Source organism: Micromys minutus (assembly GCF_963924665.1).
Source record: "Micromys minutus genome assembly, chromosome: 3".
Taxonomy (NCBI): Eukaryota; Metazoa; Chordata; class Mammalia; order Rodentia; family Muridae; genus Micromys; species Micromys minutus.
This window is the reverse complement of record NC_137972.1, coordinates 23649214-23662947: the sequence shown is the minus strand read 5'-3', so window position 1 is coordinate 23662947 and position 13734 is coordinate 23649214. Positions and strand designations below refer to the sequence as shown.

At 37.4% G+C, this 13734-nt stretch overlaps 1 protein-coding gene across 1 annotated transcript in view; it reads left to right on the top strand.

The window, feature by feature from the left end:
- The window catches only part of LOC308418727 (vomeronasal type-2 receptor 26-like), a gene marked incomplete at both ends in the record, with an annotated part of 35322 nt that extends 27315 nt beyond the window's left edge, over positions 1–8007 (top strand). Inside the window, one exon of the mRNA XM_080914206.1 lies at positions 7115–8007. Within this exon, the coding sequence (XP_080770332.1) occupies positions 7115–8007 (893 nt within the window). The remainder of the gene's footprint in view (positions 1–7114) is intronic.
- Between the last annotated feature and the right edge of the window lie 5727 nt (positions 8008–13734).

Sequence of the window (13734 nt, the reverse complement as noted above, 5' to 3'; positions counted from 1 at the left end):
TTCTGCTCTCATGCACTTGAGGTCAGCTCACCAGCAACTCCTATTAGGAGGGCCAGCTCTACCTGCTGCCCAGGTGATGTTCATGGCCTATTCTCCCAAGTGCTACACTTGATGAGAGACATGATTAGTCTTTCAATTCTCATAATACCAAGGCCAGCCCTTCTGCCTGCCTGGGGTGGCAAGGGACATGGGAGGGAAAGAGGGAGCTTCTTTTTGATCAGCATCACTGGCTGGCAGATAAGAGGGAGGACTGACTCTCCCATACTCATGTTCTGGAGGCTGGCTTACCTGCAACCCCCTCATCTAGAACCAGCTCTACCATGCTAGTCACAGTATTGTTATGAGCAATAGTACATAGTGTTCAGGGCCTGCTCTTCTGAGTGCTGCAGCAGCGTCCATAAGGAGTATGGACAGCTCTTCTTCTCTGAAAACCTTGGGGGCAGCTCTTCTCCCTGTTGTTGGTGAGAAGGGGTAATGAGGATGGCATATCTCCCTCACCCATGTCACTGCACTGAAGTCAATTGAGGCCAGCTATGCCATGCTAGTGCCCTTAAAGCTGGCTCCACTGTGTCCCATACCACTCTATCAGGGTCAACTCTATTGTGCTGACCATGGGTAGTAAAGCTGACTTTCTCATAAGTGTTGAAGCATACAGACAAGAGCTAGGGCTATGTCTTCTATAGTGGGGTGGATGACTCACCTTTAACTCCAGAGATATGATGACCCCACACTCCTGAGTACTGCATTTGACAAGGAGTGGAGTCAGCCCTCATGATTTTATGTCCTCAGAACCAACTCTCCTACAATTTCCAGGTAATATGTGGGACCATTTCTGCACAGTCTGCAGACATCATGATGTCTCTAGGTGGCAGTCCAGACCATGCCATCCCTCTGACCTTGGTAACAGACCTCTGCTGCTGCATGACCAAATGTGGCCTCCAGTGGCATCACAGGTCAGGGACCAATCATAGTTCCAGGTGGCAACACCTCGTTCCTGATGGCTGTTTCTCCCTCCTCTCCAGTCTCCAGTGCTGCTGAAATTTATTATGTCCACAGCTTATTTTTTCTTTTTTGTTTCTCTACCACCTAATTGCTTTTCTTTGTGTGGCCTGGGTCTCTAAGTTTCTGAACTGGTTTCAGAAGCAATTTCCTGCTCATACTTTATGGGTTCAGGCTCTTGCATGGTTTGCTACTCCCCACCCCCAGCCCTGCACAGTGCGGGACTCATGGTTGTTTCATTGCCCCAGACCAGCCATCTGTCCAGACACTATGGTCATCTTGGTCTTCCTCCTACTAATGACTGTGGACTTCAGTCCCAGAAAGAGTTCTTCTAGTCTCTGGCTTGCTCCTGGTCCTGGCAGCCACTGAGGCCTCTGTAGCACTGGACTTGGTGTCTCTCAAGCTCTCTATTTTTAAGTGCTTAGGCCACTAATTATAGGTCAGAACACTGAAGTTAGCCTTTGCCTCACATCTCTGCCACATACTGATGCACATGTGACACTGCAGCCACACCTGTGACTTCTAAGAACAGACCTTGCTCTGTACTCTCATGAACTTCAAATACCACCATTTTCATAGAGGAGTAATACATTGACAGACACAAAGACAAGAAAATATAACCACCTCATACTCTCCAGGAGTATCATCTCTCTAAATTGCCCTTGGCTTTACCATCATGTGGTGGTAATCTTTCCCTCTTCACCACATGGCTGTATTTTCTGAGCCATCAGCAGAAGACTTCATGTTTTCATGGTCTAGCATCTACTAAGTATTGAAGCACATTGTCCTTGAACTTCAATACTTACACTTTCCATAATCTGGAGCAATAGTGTTATGTACTATGTCTCAAAATATTACTTTTGAAAGAGCAGTTTGCAAGATCACAAGTTTTCACTTACTGCAAGCAAGGAATTTGAGTGATGTAATCCCCTTGTACTAAATAATTCTGAGAAATGTATTTATATAATCATCATGCACTTAGCACATTTTTGTGCTGGGAATAGAACCTAAGACTTATATATACTAGACCTGCGCAATAAACTCAGCTCTATCCACAGATCATGCATTTTTCATCATAATAAATATTTCAGATCACATACTAAATTCAAGCCGGCTCACCACATCACTTTAAAAATAGAGTTGGGTATGGGTTATATAGTTTTCAGTGACTGCTAATTGTTCACTATACTCTTCTTAACACATTGGATCTATTCTCCAGTAGGAAGGAGTTCAACCAGTTTTACTTCCTTTGTATCATTTTTTTTCAAACAACCAATGTCTAGCTACTTATGTCAGATGATATATTCTACAAAATCAAAGGGAAGAGTGATCAGAAATGACAGCCAAGAACACTGACTTAGGATCATAATCATGACAAAATCGCTATCCCTGAACACGACCTGTGTATATCACTGGAAAACCTCGTTTGAATCACTATGGGTGATAAAGTGACCTTACAGAATGATTAGAACTTCACTGGTATTTTTGAACTCTCAATTGAATATGCAATTTTCTTTCCTTCCTTCCTTCCTTCTTTCTTTCTTTCTTTCTTTCTTTCTTTCTTTCTTTCTTTCTTTCTTTCTTCCTTCCTTCTTTCCCTCCTTCCTTGCTTCTTGCTTCCTTCCTTCATTTTTTCCTTCCTTCCATCCATCATTTCTTTCTTTCTTTCTTTCTTTCTTTCTTTCTTTCTTTCTTTCTTTCTTTCTTTCTTTCTTTCTTTCTTTCCTTCTTTCCTTCTTCCTTTCTTCCTTTTAGTCTCCCAGCATAGGCTGTCTCTGTGTTTCTTTTAAGTCCCAACTCCCACCCTGACTGGAGACATAATGTGACTCAACATGGCGCTGGCCCCCTCTTACTTAGAAAATAAAACTTTTTCTCATCTCTTAGGCTGAAACCTTAACTTTTTAGTGGTCTCTTGACTAACACATTAGTTCACCATCTGTTGTAGTAAATATTAAAATGGATGACTTAACATTTTGTAGGCTGGCATGGTCTGATCTCACTATGTTAGGATCTGAGCACAATGAAGTATGTAAGCCTCACTCTCCACAAAGTTCCCTTCCCAGGAGGTTTATTCCATTTGCCCTGGTGCTTCTGTCTTAGGTGTATATGACCACCCATGCATGCTCCACTTCTCCATTGCCCTGCACAAACACAACTCCTAATCCCAGTAGTTTAGCAAGCAGATTTATATATTAAAATCTCAATTCACAAATGCTACACAGTAAGCTTACCTCCAGTGGACAAAGATGCAAACTGCCCTTCTCTATCAGATAAAAAGACCTATAGAATCCCTTTAAAATATTCTCATCTACCTATGGCCAATTAACTCCACCTGGATCTAGATCTTTCTTCTCCATCTCCATCATTATTCCTTTCCTTTTCTTTTCTTTTGAGACAAGTCAACACTGAATAATCTGTCTGATCTGGCCAGGAATGTGATATGTAGAACAGGCTGGATGGTATCCTACATGAGTGTCAGAATTACAGATATGGAGTATGGTACCTTGCTACAATTATTTTTCTAGTTAAGGATGTGTCCCATGCAAGTGTCTTTCAGAGTGAATGAAATCTAAGCTTAGTGAATAGGACTTCCCATTCCAAAGCATTTGTCTTTACTATGCAAAGAATTACCTTCTTTTCAAAAAAGACACTATGTGAAGAAAATTATTAAAACTTTCTGTAAAAGAACAGGAAACTCAGGCAACAAATTATATATAAAAATATTTATTGACAATTAAGTGCAGAATTATTTTTTTAATAAACTTATAATCAGAGTTCAATCAAGGATATTAAGAAACTCAAGAAAATAAGGAATTTTTTATCTAAAAGAAAACTATTCACCTAAAATGTATTGCCATCAATATTATTTCTAAAACAACTGAAATCAAAGAAACAAAAGGAATTACCACGGATCCCAAACATAGATGTGAGTAAATGTTAGAAAGTTTTTCATTCTAGGTCTTTCTGTCTGAGGTCTGCTCTGGTAGACTGGTTTTCTCTTGGAGATGGGAGGGAGGATAGTGTCTGAAGAGTGGTCAAGACCTGTGCTTCTGAGATATTTAGGGCTGTTTTTAATAATAAAACATTTACCTGTCTTAAATCCAAATTATTTTGCAGTGGTTGCTGGCCTGCCTCTCTCCGTTCCTCTTGAGGCCAAAACTGCAACCTCTGGCATTTAGCACCTCTTAATAAAATGACTGGGGATTAAGTAAAGTAGGTTATGTTCTTAATTCTGCAGGAATCTAGAGGCTGCGACTTCTAGTCTGCTAATAAAAGTCTTAGGGGAAAAAAGGGACACCATGAAAAGAGATTTTAAGACTCTGATAGTTTGCATATTCTTTGCCCAGGGAGTGGCACTATTAGAAGGTGTGGCCTTGTTGGAGGAAGTGTGTCACTCTGGGGGTGGGCTTGGAGACACTCCTCCTAGTTGCCTGAGGATGCTCAGTCTGTTTCTGGCTTCCTTTGGACATAGATGTAGAACTCGAAGCTCCTCATGCACCATGCCTACATGGATGCTGCTGTGCTCTTGTCTTGAGGATAATGAACTACACCTCTAAACCTATAAGCCAACCTCAATCAAATGCTATTATTTATAAGACTTGCCATGGTCATGGTGTCTGTTCCAGCAATAAAACCCTAACTAATACAGATACTTATTTCTAAGTTCTCAAAAATTCTCTTATCCAAATATTCTCTCCCCAAATGTTCTTAATTTCTAAGTCCCCTTTCATTTCTAAGTCATTCTACTCTGCTGTCCTTCTTCCCATTTTGCTCTCTCCCCTGCTTTGATGTAATAATGGCCTAAAAGGTTTTCTTCATACTTTTTTGTACCATTTCTAGGGAAGTAGATCTCAGTTTTTCCAACCATGTTTTTAACAAAAGTGCACTAAAATTTCAAATGTAAATTTAGAATAAATCGAATAAGAAGTTTACAACAGAAATTGTTTATATACGTATTCATTAAGACTCAACATTTATTATCTATCATTACCACAATGGCTCCAGCAGCATTTATAGCAGGGGATGGATAGCAGGCATCAGTGGAGGAGAGGCCCTTGGTCCTATGAAGGCATGATGCTCCAGTGTAGGGAAATGGCAGGGCAGGGAGCTCTGAGGAAGCAGATGTATGTGTAGGAGAGCACACTCATAGAGGCAGGTGGAAGGGAATGTGATAGGGGATTTCGAGAGAAGGAACCAAGAAAGGGGGTAAAATTTGAAATGTAAGTAAAGAAAATATCTGATAAAAAAGAAGAAAATTTTGAATTCAAAATGTTTTTGATTAAGTTATTATTGAAGATTTGTATAAGTAAACCCAGTGGATATTTTGTCTTCTGTCCTTGAACCTATACTAAGTCAATAGTTTCTCTTTCATGATCTTTAGTTAATTATTTTTCAACCTCATGGAATGTGTTCTCAATTGTAGATGTCTGCTTTCTATTTCAGAATCAATGAACCTGGGTTGAAATTTGAAGACAGGCAGAGTTCTTGCTGTAGTTTTAAAATCCGAGAGGACTTAATAGCAGTCCTATTATATGGGGTTTAATAATTCCTAGCCTAATTTTAGGAATTATTACAGAATCATTATTAAGAATTAAGAAATCATTTATTCATCTATATAGAATAAATACAAGACAGTACATCTCTACTAATCTGCATAAATATGCTACAAAGAGGGCTAACACTTAGGTGTGTGCTGTGTGTGTGTGTGTGTGTGTGTGTGTGTGTGTGTGTGTGTGTGTGTGAATCTCTATGGCTGGGTGTTTGTGAGGTGTGGGTGTCTGTGTATAATAACAGGAAGAACATATTAATAGCAGTAATCTTTCCTCATACATAATGCCTTCAGTCTTGCCTAAAAGTGCAAATGCATCTTGACCTAAATGTCCAGTCCGTGGTGAGACCATCACAGATTTCCTAGTTGTTCTTAGCTTCTCTTGGATGTCTCCTAGAACCTTCCATAACAAAAAAAAAAAAAAAAAAAACAAAAAAAACAAAACAAAACAAAACAAAACAAAACAAAACAAGCTCACAGGGATAAAAGCACCAAGAATTATTATGGAGAGAAGGCAGAGAGGTTGTAAGAGACAGAGAGGTGAAACCTCTGCAGTGAGGCAGAAGTTGTCAGACATGATTGGGTTCTAGAGCACATAAACTCACAGAGGCATTTAACAGATTAAGCCACATCAAACCAAAAAAAAATTTCAGCATGGATGGAGACAGGATCACAAACTTACCCCTCAGTAGAAGTAATTGTTAAGTAATGGCTGTGAAAGGAACAATTCCCTCCTTCCTTTCTTTCTTTCTTCCTTTCTTCCTTCCTCCCTCCCTTCCTTCCTTCTTTCCTTCCTTCCTTCCTTCTTTCCTTCCTTCCTTTCTTTCTTTCTTTCTTTCTTTCTTTCTTTCTTTCTTTCTTTCTTTCTTCTGTTCTTCCTACCTTCCTTCCTTTCTTAATATCTTTCTTTCTTTCTTGTTTACTCTTCAAATAAGTGGTTCTGATTAGCTAGATATGTTATAGTAGTTGGCCCAGTAACGACATTCATACAGGAAGCATTAAGTTAACTCACAGACTAAAAACAAAAACAAAAACAATAAAAAATAGAGCAAGTAGAGATAGGAAAAAATATTTAGAGAGAGAGAGAGAGAGAGAGAGAGAGAGAGAGAGAGAGAGAGAGAGAGAGAGAAGGATTTGCAGGGGGATGAATATGATACTGGATTTGATAAAACACATGGTATGTATATAAAAATTCTTTAGTAATAAAGAATTATTTTAAGAAACAAAAAGAAGAAAGAAAAAATGACAGTTTTTAAATAAATGCTTTATTTATTTCATATGTAATGAAATAAAGTTTTTATATTACATAATTTCCCCTCAGCATCATTTCTACATTTCTCACTCTCATACTGTTCAAGTATACTCAGGTTCTGATTATTTTATCTATACAAGTATATGAAAGAAAAATTAACTTATTCATCTATTTTTTAAATATTATGGTTTAGTGAATATAACCAGGGACATCTCCTACAGAATTCAACAATCATTCTGCCCTTGGTATACATACCAAAGGTATATCTGGGGAATACCCAGTGGAATGTAATAAATCATCTGCTTCCCTTTCAGATATGGATCAGTGCATCAAGTGTCCTGAAGATCAGTATCCAAATACAGAGAGGAATCAGTGTCTCCCTAAAATTACCATATTTTTGTCCCATGAAGATAATCTGGGAGCTCTTTTAGTCTCTGTGGCCATTAGTTTATCTGCCTTTTCAGCCATGATTTTAGGATTATTTATCTGCTATCAGGATACACCCATTGTCAGAGCAAATAACAGAAATCTCAGTTATCTCCTCCTGGTTTCTCTAATGCTCTGTTTCATTTGCTCATTACTATTCATTGGCAGACCTGGGACACTCACTTGTGTCTTGAGACAAATGATTTTTGGGGTTGTATTTTCTGTCGCCGTTTCTGCTATCTTGGCAAAGACGTTCATTGTGGTCGTGGCATTCAGAGCTACTAAACCAGGAAGCACCTTAAAAATGTGGATGGTGACCCGACTCTCAAATGCTATAGTCTTCTGTGGTTCCATCATTCAAGTGTGCATCTGCGCAGTCTGGCTGGGAACCTATCCTCCTTTCCCGGATGTTGACATGCAGTCAGAGTTTGGGCAAATCATCCTCTTGTGTAACGAGGGCTCCACCATTGCCTTCTATTGTGTTCTGGGGTACTTGGGATTTCTGGCCAGTCTGAGCTTGCTTATAGCCTTTCTGGCAAGAAGTCTACCTGACAGCTTCAATGAGGCAAAAACAATCACATTCAGCATGCTGGTTTTCTGCAGTGTGTGGATTTCTTTTGTACCTACTTACCTGAGCTACAAAGGTAAATCCATGGTAGCTGTGGAAATTCTTTCAATTCTGGCTTCCAGTGCTGGCTTACTTGGATGTATATTTCTTCCCAAATGCTATGTGATCCTACTGAAGTCAGGTGGTCCTTTGAGAATGAAATTTTTTAAATAACTTTCTCCTTAACACAATAGACTATATTGCAATTGCTGTATAATGAACCATGTGCAAACATATTCAAAAGAGTGGTTCTTATAAAGTCAATGCATTTTACTTAACAATGGTAGCTACCATTCAATTAAGTTTTCAAGCTATCCTTGGAGCCAAATAGTCACAGAGAGCTGGTTTAGATAGTTCCCAACTAGAGGTGACTTGTGATGTGTCTACTAGATGTTTCTTTAAAATCAGTTTTTTTTTTTTCATTTTTTTAAACACAGTATAACAGGATTAGAAAAGATTTAGGGTAAGGATGAGTTCAAATTACCTGTATAGAAACAAAAGTAACAGATATTTCAATATTAATATGCTTCTCCTCTGTTAGTCATATGCCAGGCAAGTCTTTATATTTAGTTGAAATTATTTTAAAAGTAATCATATTTCTGTTCTGCAACAGAAATTTCATGGTTTTTACTTCTCCCTTCTGTAGAGTCTAAAAAAAGAAAAGACAATATGTAATGTAAGTTTTGGAGACCCAGGAGTGTTTTGTACTCTTTCTATAATCAGGTAGAACAGCATGGATAAGGGCTTAGACAGGGTCCCAGGAGACACATAGACAAGTTTACCCTCAGGATATCCAAGACATCAATGGATATAGGGTCTCCTGAGAAAGGAAACAGCCTCCATGGGAAGTGCTTTTCTCTGTTAGAGTTAGTAATTTCAAATTTTCTTCTTACAATGAGAGGTGAAATTATTTACATACATTGAATTTTATCCTGAAGAGAGAAATGTATCTGATGTTACACTTGGGCATGGGGAAGAGTTATAAGGTCAGGGATTCAAAAGAACAAGGAGAATTGAAGAATTATGTATCCTAACCATGTGGCATTTCATGTAGATGCTTTTCTCTAGCCATGAGCTTGCTTTAAACATTATTGCCTGATCTTGCCAAGGGAAAACTCAAATTGGAGCTTGCAACTTTCGGAGGAATCACTGTTCAACCATGGTCAAAAACCTGCACAGAAATGGCTACATGACCAAAGTGGTTCTGGTTATGTTTTAGAATAAAACTTATTTATGTCTGCCATAGTTTTTAAGTCAAGAGTGTGTTTGCACACTTTAATGTTGGATAAGGTACCACTGAGAGATCAATGAACACTTAAGGTATTATGAGACTACTTTTGTCTCAATTATTGCTTATCTTTCACTTGTGTTAACTTATACCATAATAGATTAAATAGCTTCTATTTGACCATAAGAAGAACATAGAAGTGTTCATTGGAATCTGCTTTGATATGGGTAAAATTATGTTCTTTCTAAATGTATTACTTGTTGGGCATAGAAAGACTTGTGTTCAAAGTGTTTGAAACTATGTCCTCATGGGGTCTTACCACTTTAAAGAGGAAGACACTCCACTCTGAAATGATGGCAAGCAGGTTGACACCATGGCTTGAAAGAAACCTGTGTCTTTCAAAGACAGTTTCTCTCTTTGAGCCATGTACAATCATGTTGAAAGACAAGCAAAGCCCTGAGAGAGACATAGAATGCTTCAGGGCAGCGTGACTTATAAATAAATAGAAGAATAATGCCATAACTGCTCATAAAAATTTTTAGAAGCTTTTTATTATATAAATAGTCATTTTCTACCACTGTTCTTAAGAATAATTAGAATGGTTGGAGTCATCTGTGTCCCTTCTTCAAGAATGTTCCCTTCATTACAGTTCTCCAGTGGGAAGCCTCATTGTAAGCTTTTTGTTGATTTCATTGCCCTGTCTTAACAATCTATTTCCATTCTTAAGTTATACACTGTAAATTGTCAGTTTTCAGTCTTATGTAAATATGGCATACTTTATGTATTCTCTAATTTACTGCCTTTCTTAAGCCTGCTTTAGGAGTTTACACATGCAGTGGTCTATTATGTAGCTATATTCAGACTTCTCCACTGCTGAGTATTAACTCTCTAACTTAAAATTATTTGAATAAACATCACATACTCTTTATGATAGAAATTTGGGCTTTTATCATTTTCCTATTGCAAGTGAAGTTTCTTATATTTATTTATTAATCTACTGGTATATACTCATAAATATAATCTAGATTTAAATTTATAAACATTATTGTAGTGAGAAATGTAATTTGTTTGTGTCCACAGAACTATTTTATGAATTGTATTTGTATAATTGGGGTCTCAACCATAGTATCATAAAGATTAAATCTGTAAAAATTATTTAGTTTTTATCACACTTAACTTTTATCACATTGAAATTAAGAAATGATGTTACACTTTGTTTTAACTTTCACTGTCATGGCGAATTATCTAATTGTAGTTTATAAGTTTTTGGAAATACTATGTTTCAATAATGATAGAAAACATCTTAGTTTATTGTTCCATCGAAATTTTCTTGGCTTCCTCAATATTTAGATTTATGTTTCCTGTTTCTTGGCTGTTCTCTAGCTTCATACTTGAATAAATTGTTTTGCTTGCTCTCTATCTGCAACATAATATAATGTAACAATAAATCCTATTCAACGCTAAAGCTCTCTTAAATTTTATCTTATTTTTTTTATTTGAGAGGGAGAATAAGATTGTCCCTAAGAATAACTTTGTTTTTATTGGATATTCCCTGCATTTACATTTCAAATGTTATCGCTTTCCCACAATCTCATACCCCCTCCCCCTCACATTGCCTTCATGAAGGTGCTCCCTCTCCCAAACACCTTCTCCCAACTTAGGACCTTGGAATTCCCCTACACTGGAAAAATAAGGCTTCACTGGACCAAAGGCTGCTCTTCCCATTGATTTGAGAAAATGCTTTTCTCTGCTGCATAAGCACCTGGGGCTATGGTTTTCTCAATGCATGTTCAATGGTTGGTGTTCTAGTCCATGGGAACTATGGATGATTTGGTTGATCAACAATGCTGTTTTTCCCATGAGTCTACGCCCTCCTTCAGCTCCTTCATTCCCCCACAAAACAGCACTCTCACAGGGGTCACAGGTTAGTCTGATGGTTAACTGCAAGTATGATCAGCTGTATGACTCTTGTAGAGCCCTTGAGGAGGCACACCTATCTGGTTCCTGTCAGCAGTCACCTCCCAGCATCTGATATAAGACTTGGGCCCCATGGCTGCACACAGGGTGGAGCCCCAGGTGAGGCAACCCCTGAACAATTCCCTCTTCAATCTCTGCTCTTGAAATTCCCATGAGGTTTTTTTCTTTGCTTTCTAAGAAGAATTGAGGCTTCCACATTTTGGCCTTTCTTCTTTTTGAACTTCATAGGATCTGTTATTGTTTCTTGGGTATTCAGAGCTTACTGGGTCTAGTATCCAAATATCAGTGACTGCATGCCATGTGTGTTTTTTTGTGACTGGTTTACCTACCTCAGGATGATATTGTCTAGTTTCATTCATTTGCCTAGGAATTTCAGGAACTCATTGTTTTTGATGAATGACTTATTCTCCAGTGTGTTAATGTATCATAATTTCTGTATTTATTTATCTGTTGAAGAACATCTGGGTTCTTTCCAGATTCTGGCTATTATAAATAAGACTGTTACAAACATGGTTGAGCATGTATCATTATTAGATGTTGGAGATTCTTTTGGGTATATGCCCAGGAGTGGTATGGTTGGGTTCTTAGGTAGTACTATGTCTAAATTTCTGAGGAACTTCCAAATTGATTTCCAGAGTGGTTGTACCAGTTTACAATCCCACCAAAAGTGGAAGAGTGTTCATTTTCCTCTACATAACAGCAGCTGCTATCCCTTTAGTTTTTGATCTTAGTCATTCTGATTGGTATGAAGTAGAATGTTAGAGTTGTTTTGATTTGCATTTCCCTGATGACTAGAGATGTTGAGTATTTCTTTATGTGCTTCTCAGCCAATCCATATTCCTCAGTAGAGAATTCTTTGTTTAGCTCTGTACCCCATTTTTAATAGGCTTATTTGATTCTCTAGAGTTAAACTTCTTCAGTTCTACATATATATTGGATATTAGACATCTATCAGATGTAGGATTGGTAAAGATCTTTTCCCAATTTCTTGGTTGCTGTTTTGTCCTTTTGACAGTGTTCTTTGCCTTACAGAAGATTTGTAAATTCATGAGGTCCCAATTGTCCATTCTTTATCTTAGAACACAAGTTATTGGTGTACTGTTAAGCAATTTTTTCCCATGTGCTTATGTGTTCTAAGCTCTTTCCCACTTTCTGTTCTATTAGTTTCAGTGTACCTGGTTTTATATGGAGGTCTTTGTTTCACTTGGACATTAGCTTTGTACAAAGAGATAAGAAAGGATGGATTTTCATTGTTCTGCATGCTGACTGCCAGTTTAATTAACACCAATTGTTGAAGACACTGTCTTTACTTCATTGAATGTTTTTAGTTCCTTTCTCAAAGATCAAGTGACCATAGGTGTGTGGGTTTATTTCTGGGTCTTTGATTCTATTCCATTGATCTACTTGCCTGTTTTTGTACCAATACTATGCTTTTTTTATTGCTATTGATCTGTAATACAGCTTAAGTTCAGGGAGGATTTCTCCAAAGATTTATTATTGTTGAAAATATTTTTGCTACCCTGAGTTTTTTATTATTGCAAATGAATTTGCAAATTGCTCTTCCTAACTTTATGAAGAATTGAGTTGGAGTTTTGATGGGGATTGCATTGAATTTGCAGATTGCCTTAGGCAAGATGGTCATTTTTTTCCATGTTCATTCCTATCCATGAGCATGGGATATCTTTCCAACTTCTGAGGTCTTTTCAATTTTCTTCTTCAGAGAGTTAAATTTAGTCATAGAGATTCTTCACTTTCTTTTTTTAGAGCCATACCAAGTTATTTTATATTTCTTGTGACGATAGAGAAGGATATTGATTCTCTAATTTTTTTCTCAGCCTTTATATCCTTTGAGTAGAGTAAGGCTACTGATTTGTTCAAGATGATTTTATATCCAGCCATTTTGTTGAAGTTATTTATTTGCTGTAGGATTCCTCTGCTTGAGTTTTTGGGGTCACTTAAGCATACTACTATATCATCTGAAAATAATAATATTTTGACTACTTCCTTTCCAATTTGTTTCGCTTTGACCTCTTTTCATTCTCTGATTACTCTGGATAGTTCTTCCAATTTAATAGATACGGAGATAGTTGGCAGCCTTGTTTAATCCCTGATTTTAGTGCGATTTCTCCAGGTTTCTCACCCTTTCATTTGATGTTGGCTACTGACTGGTTTGTTGTATATTGCAATTATTATATTTAACTATGAGCCTCGAATTCTTGACCTTTCCAAGACTTATAACATGAAGAGGTGTTGAAATTTGTTAAATGCTTTTCAGTACCTAGAGTCATGATCATGTCAATTTATTCTTTTAATTTATTTACATAATGGATGACATTGATGGATTTCTGTATATTGACCCATTCTTGCATTCCTGGGATGAAGTCTACTACTGTTATTGTGTGTGGTACAATATATGCTTTGAGCTTTAGTAGAGTTTCTTTCATGAATGTGGGTACCCTTGTTTGGAGCATAGGTGTACAAGATTGAGATTTCATCTCGATAGATTTTTCCTTTGATGAATAAAAAGTGTCTTTCCTTGTCTTTTTTGATGACTTTTGGTTGAAAATCTATTTCATTCTACATTAGGATGGCTACTTCTGCTTATTTCTTGGGACCGTTTGTTTGAAAAGTTTTTCTCCAACCTTTTACTTTAAGGTATTTGTTGCTAAGATGAGTTTCCTGTATACAACAAAATG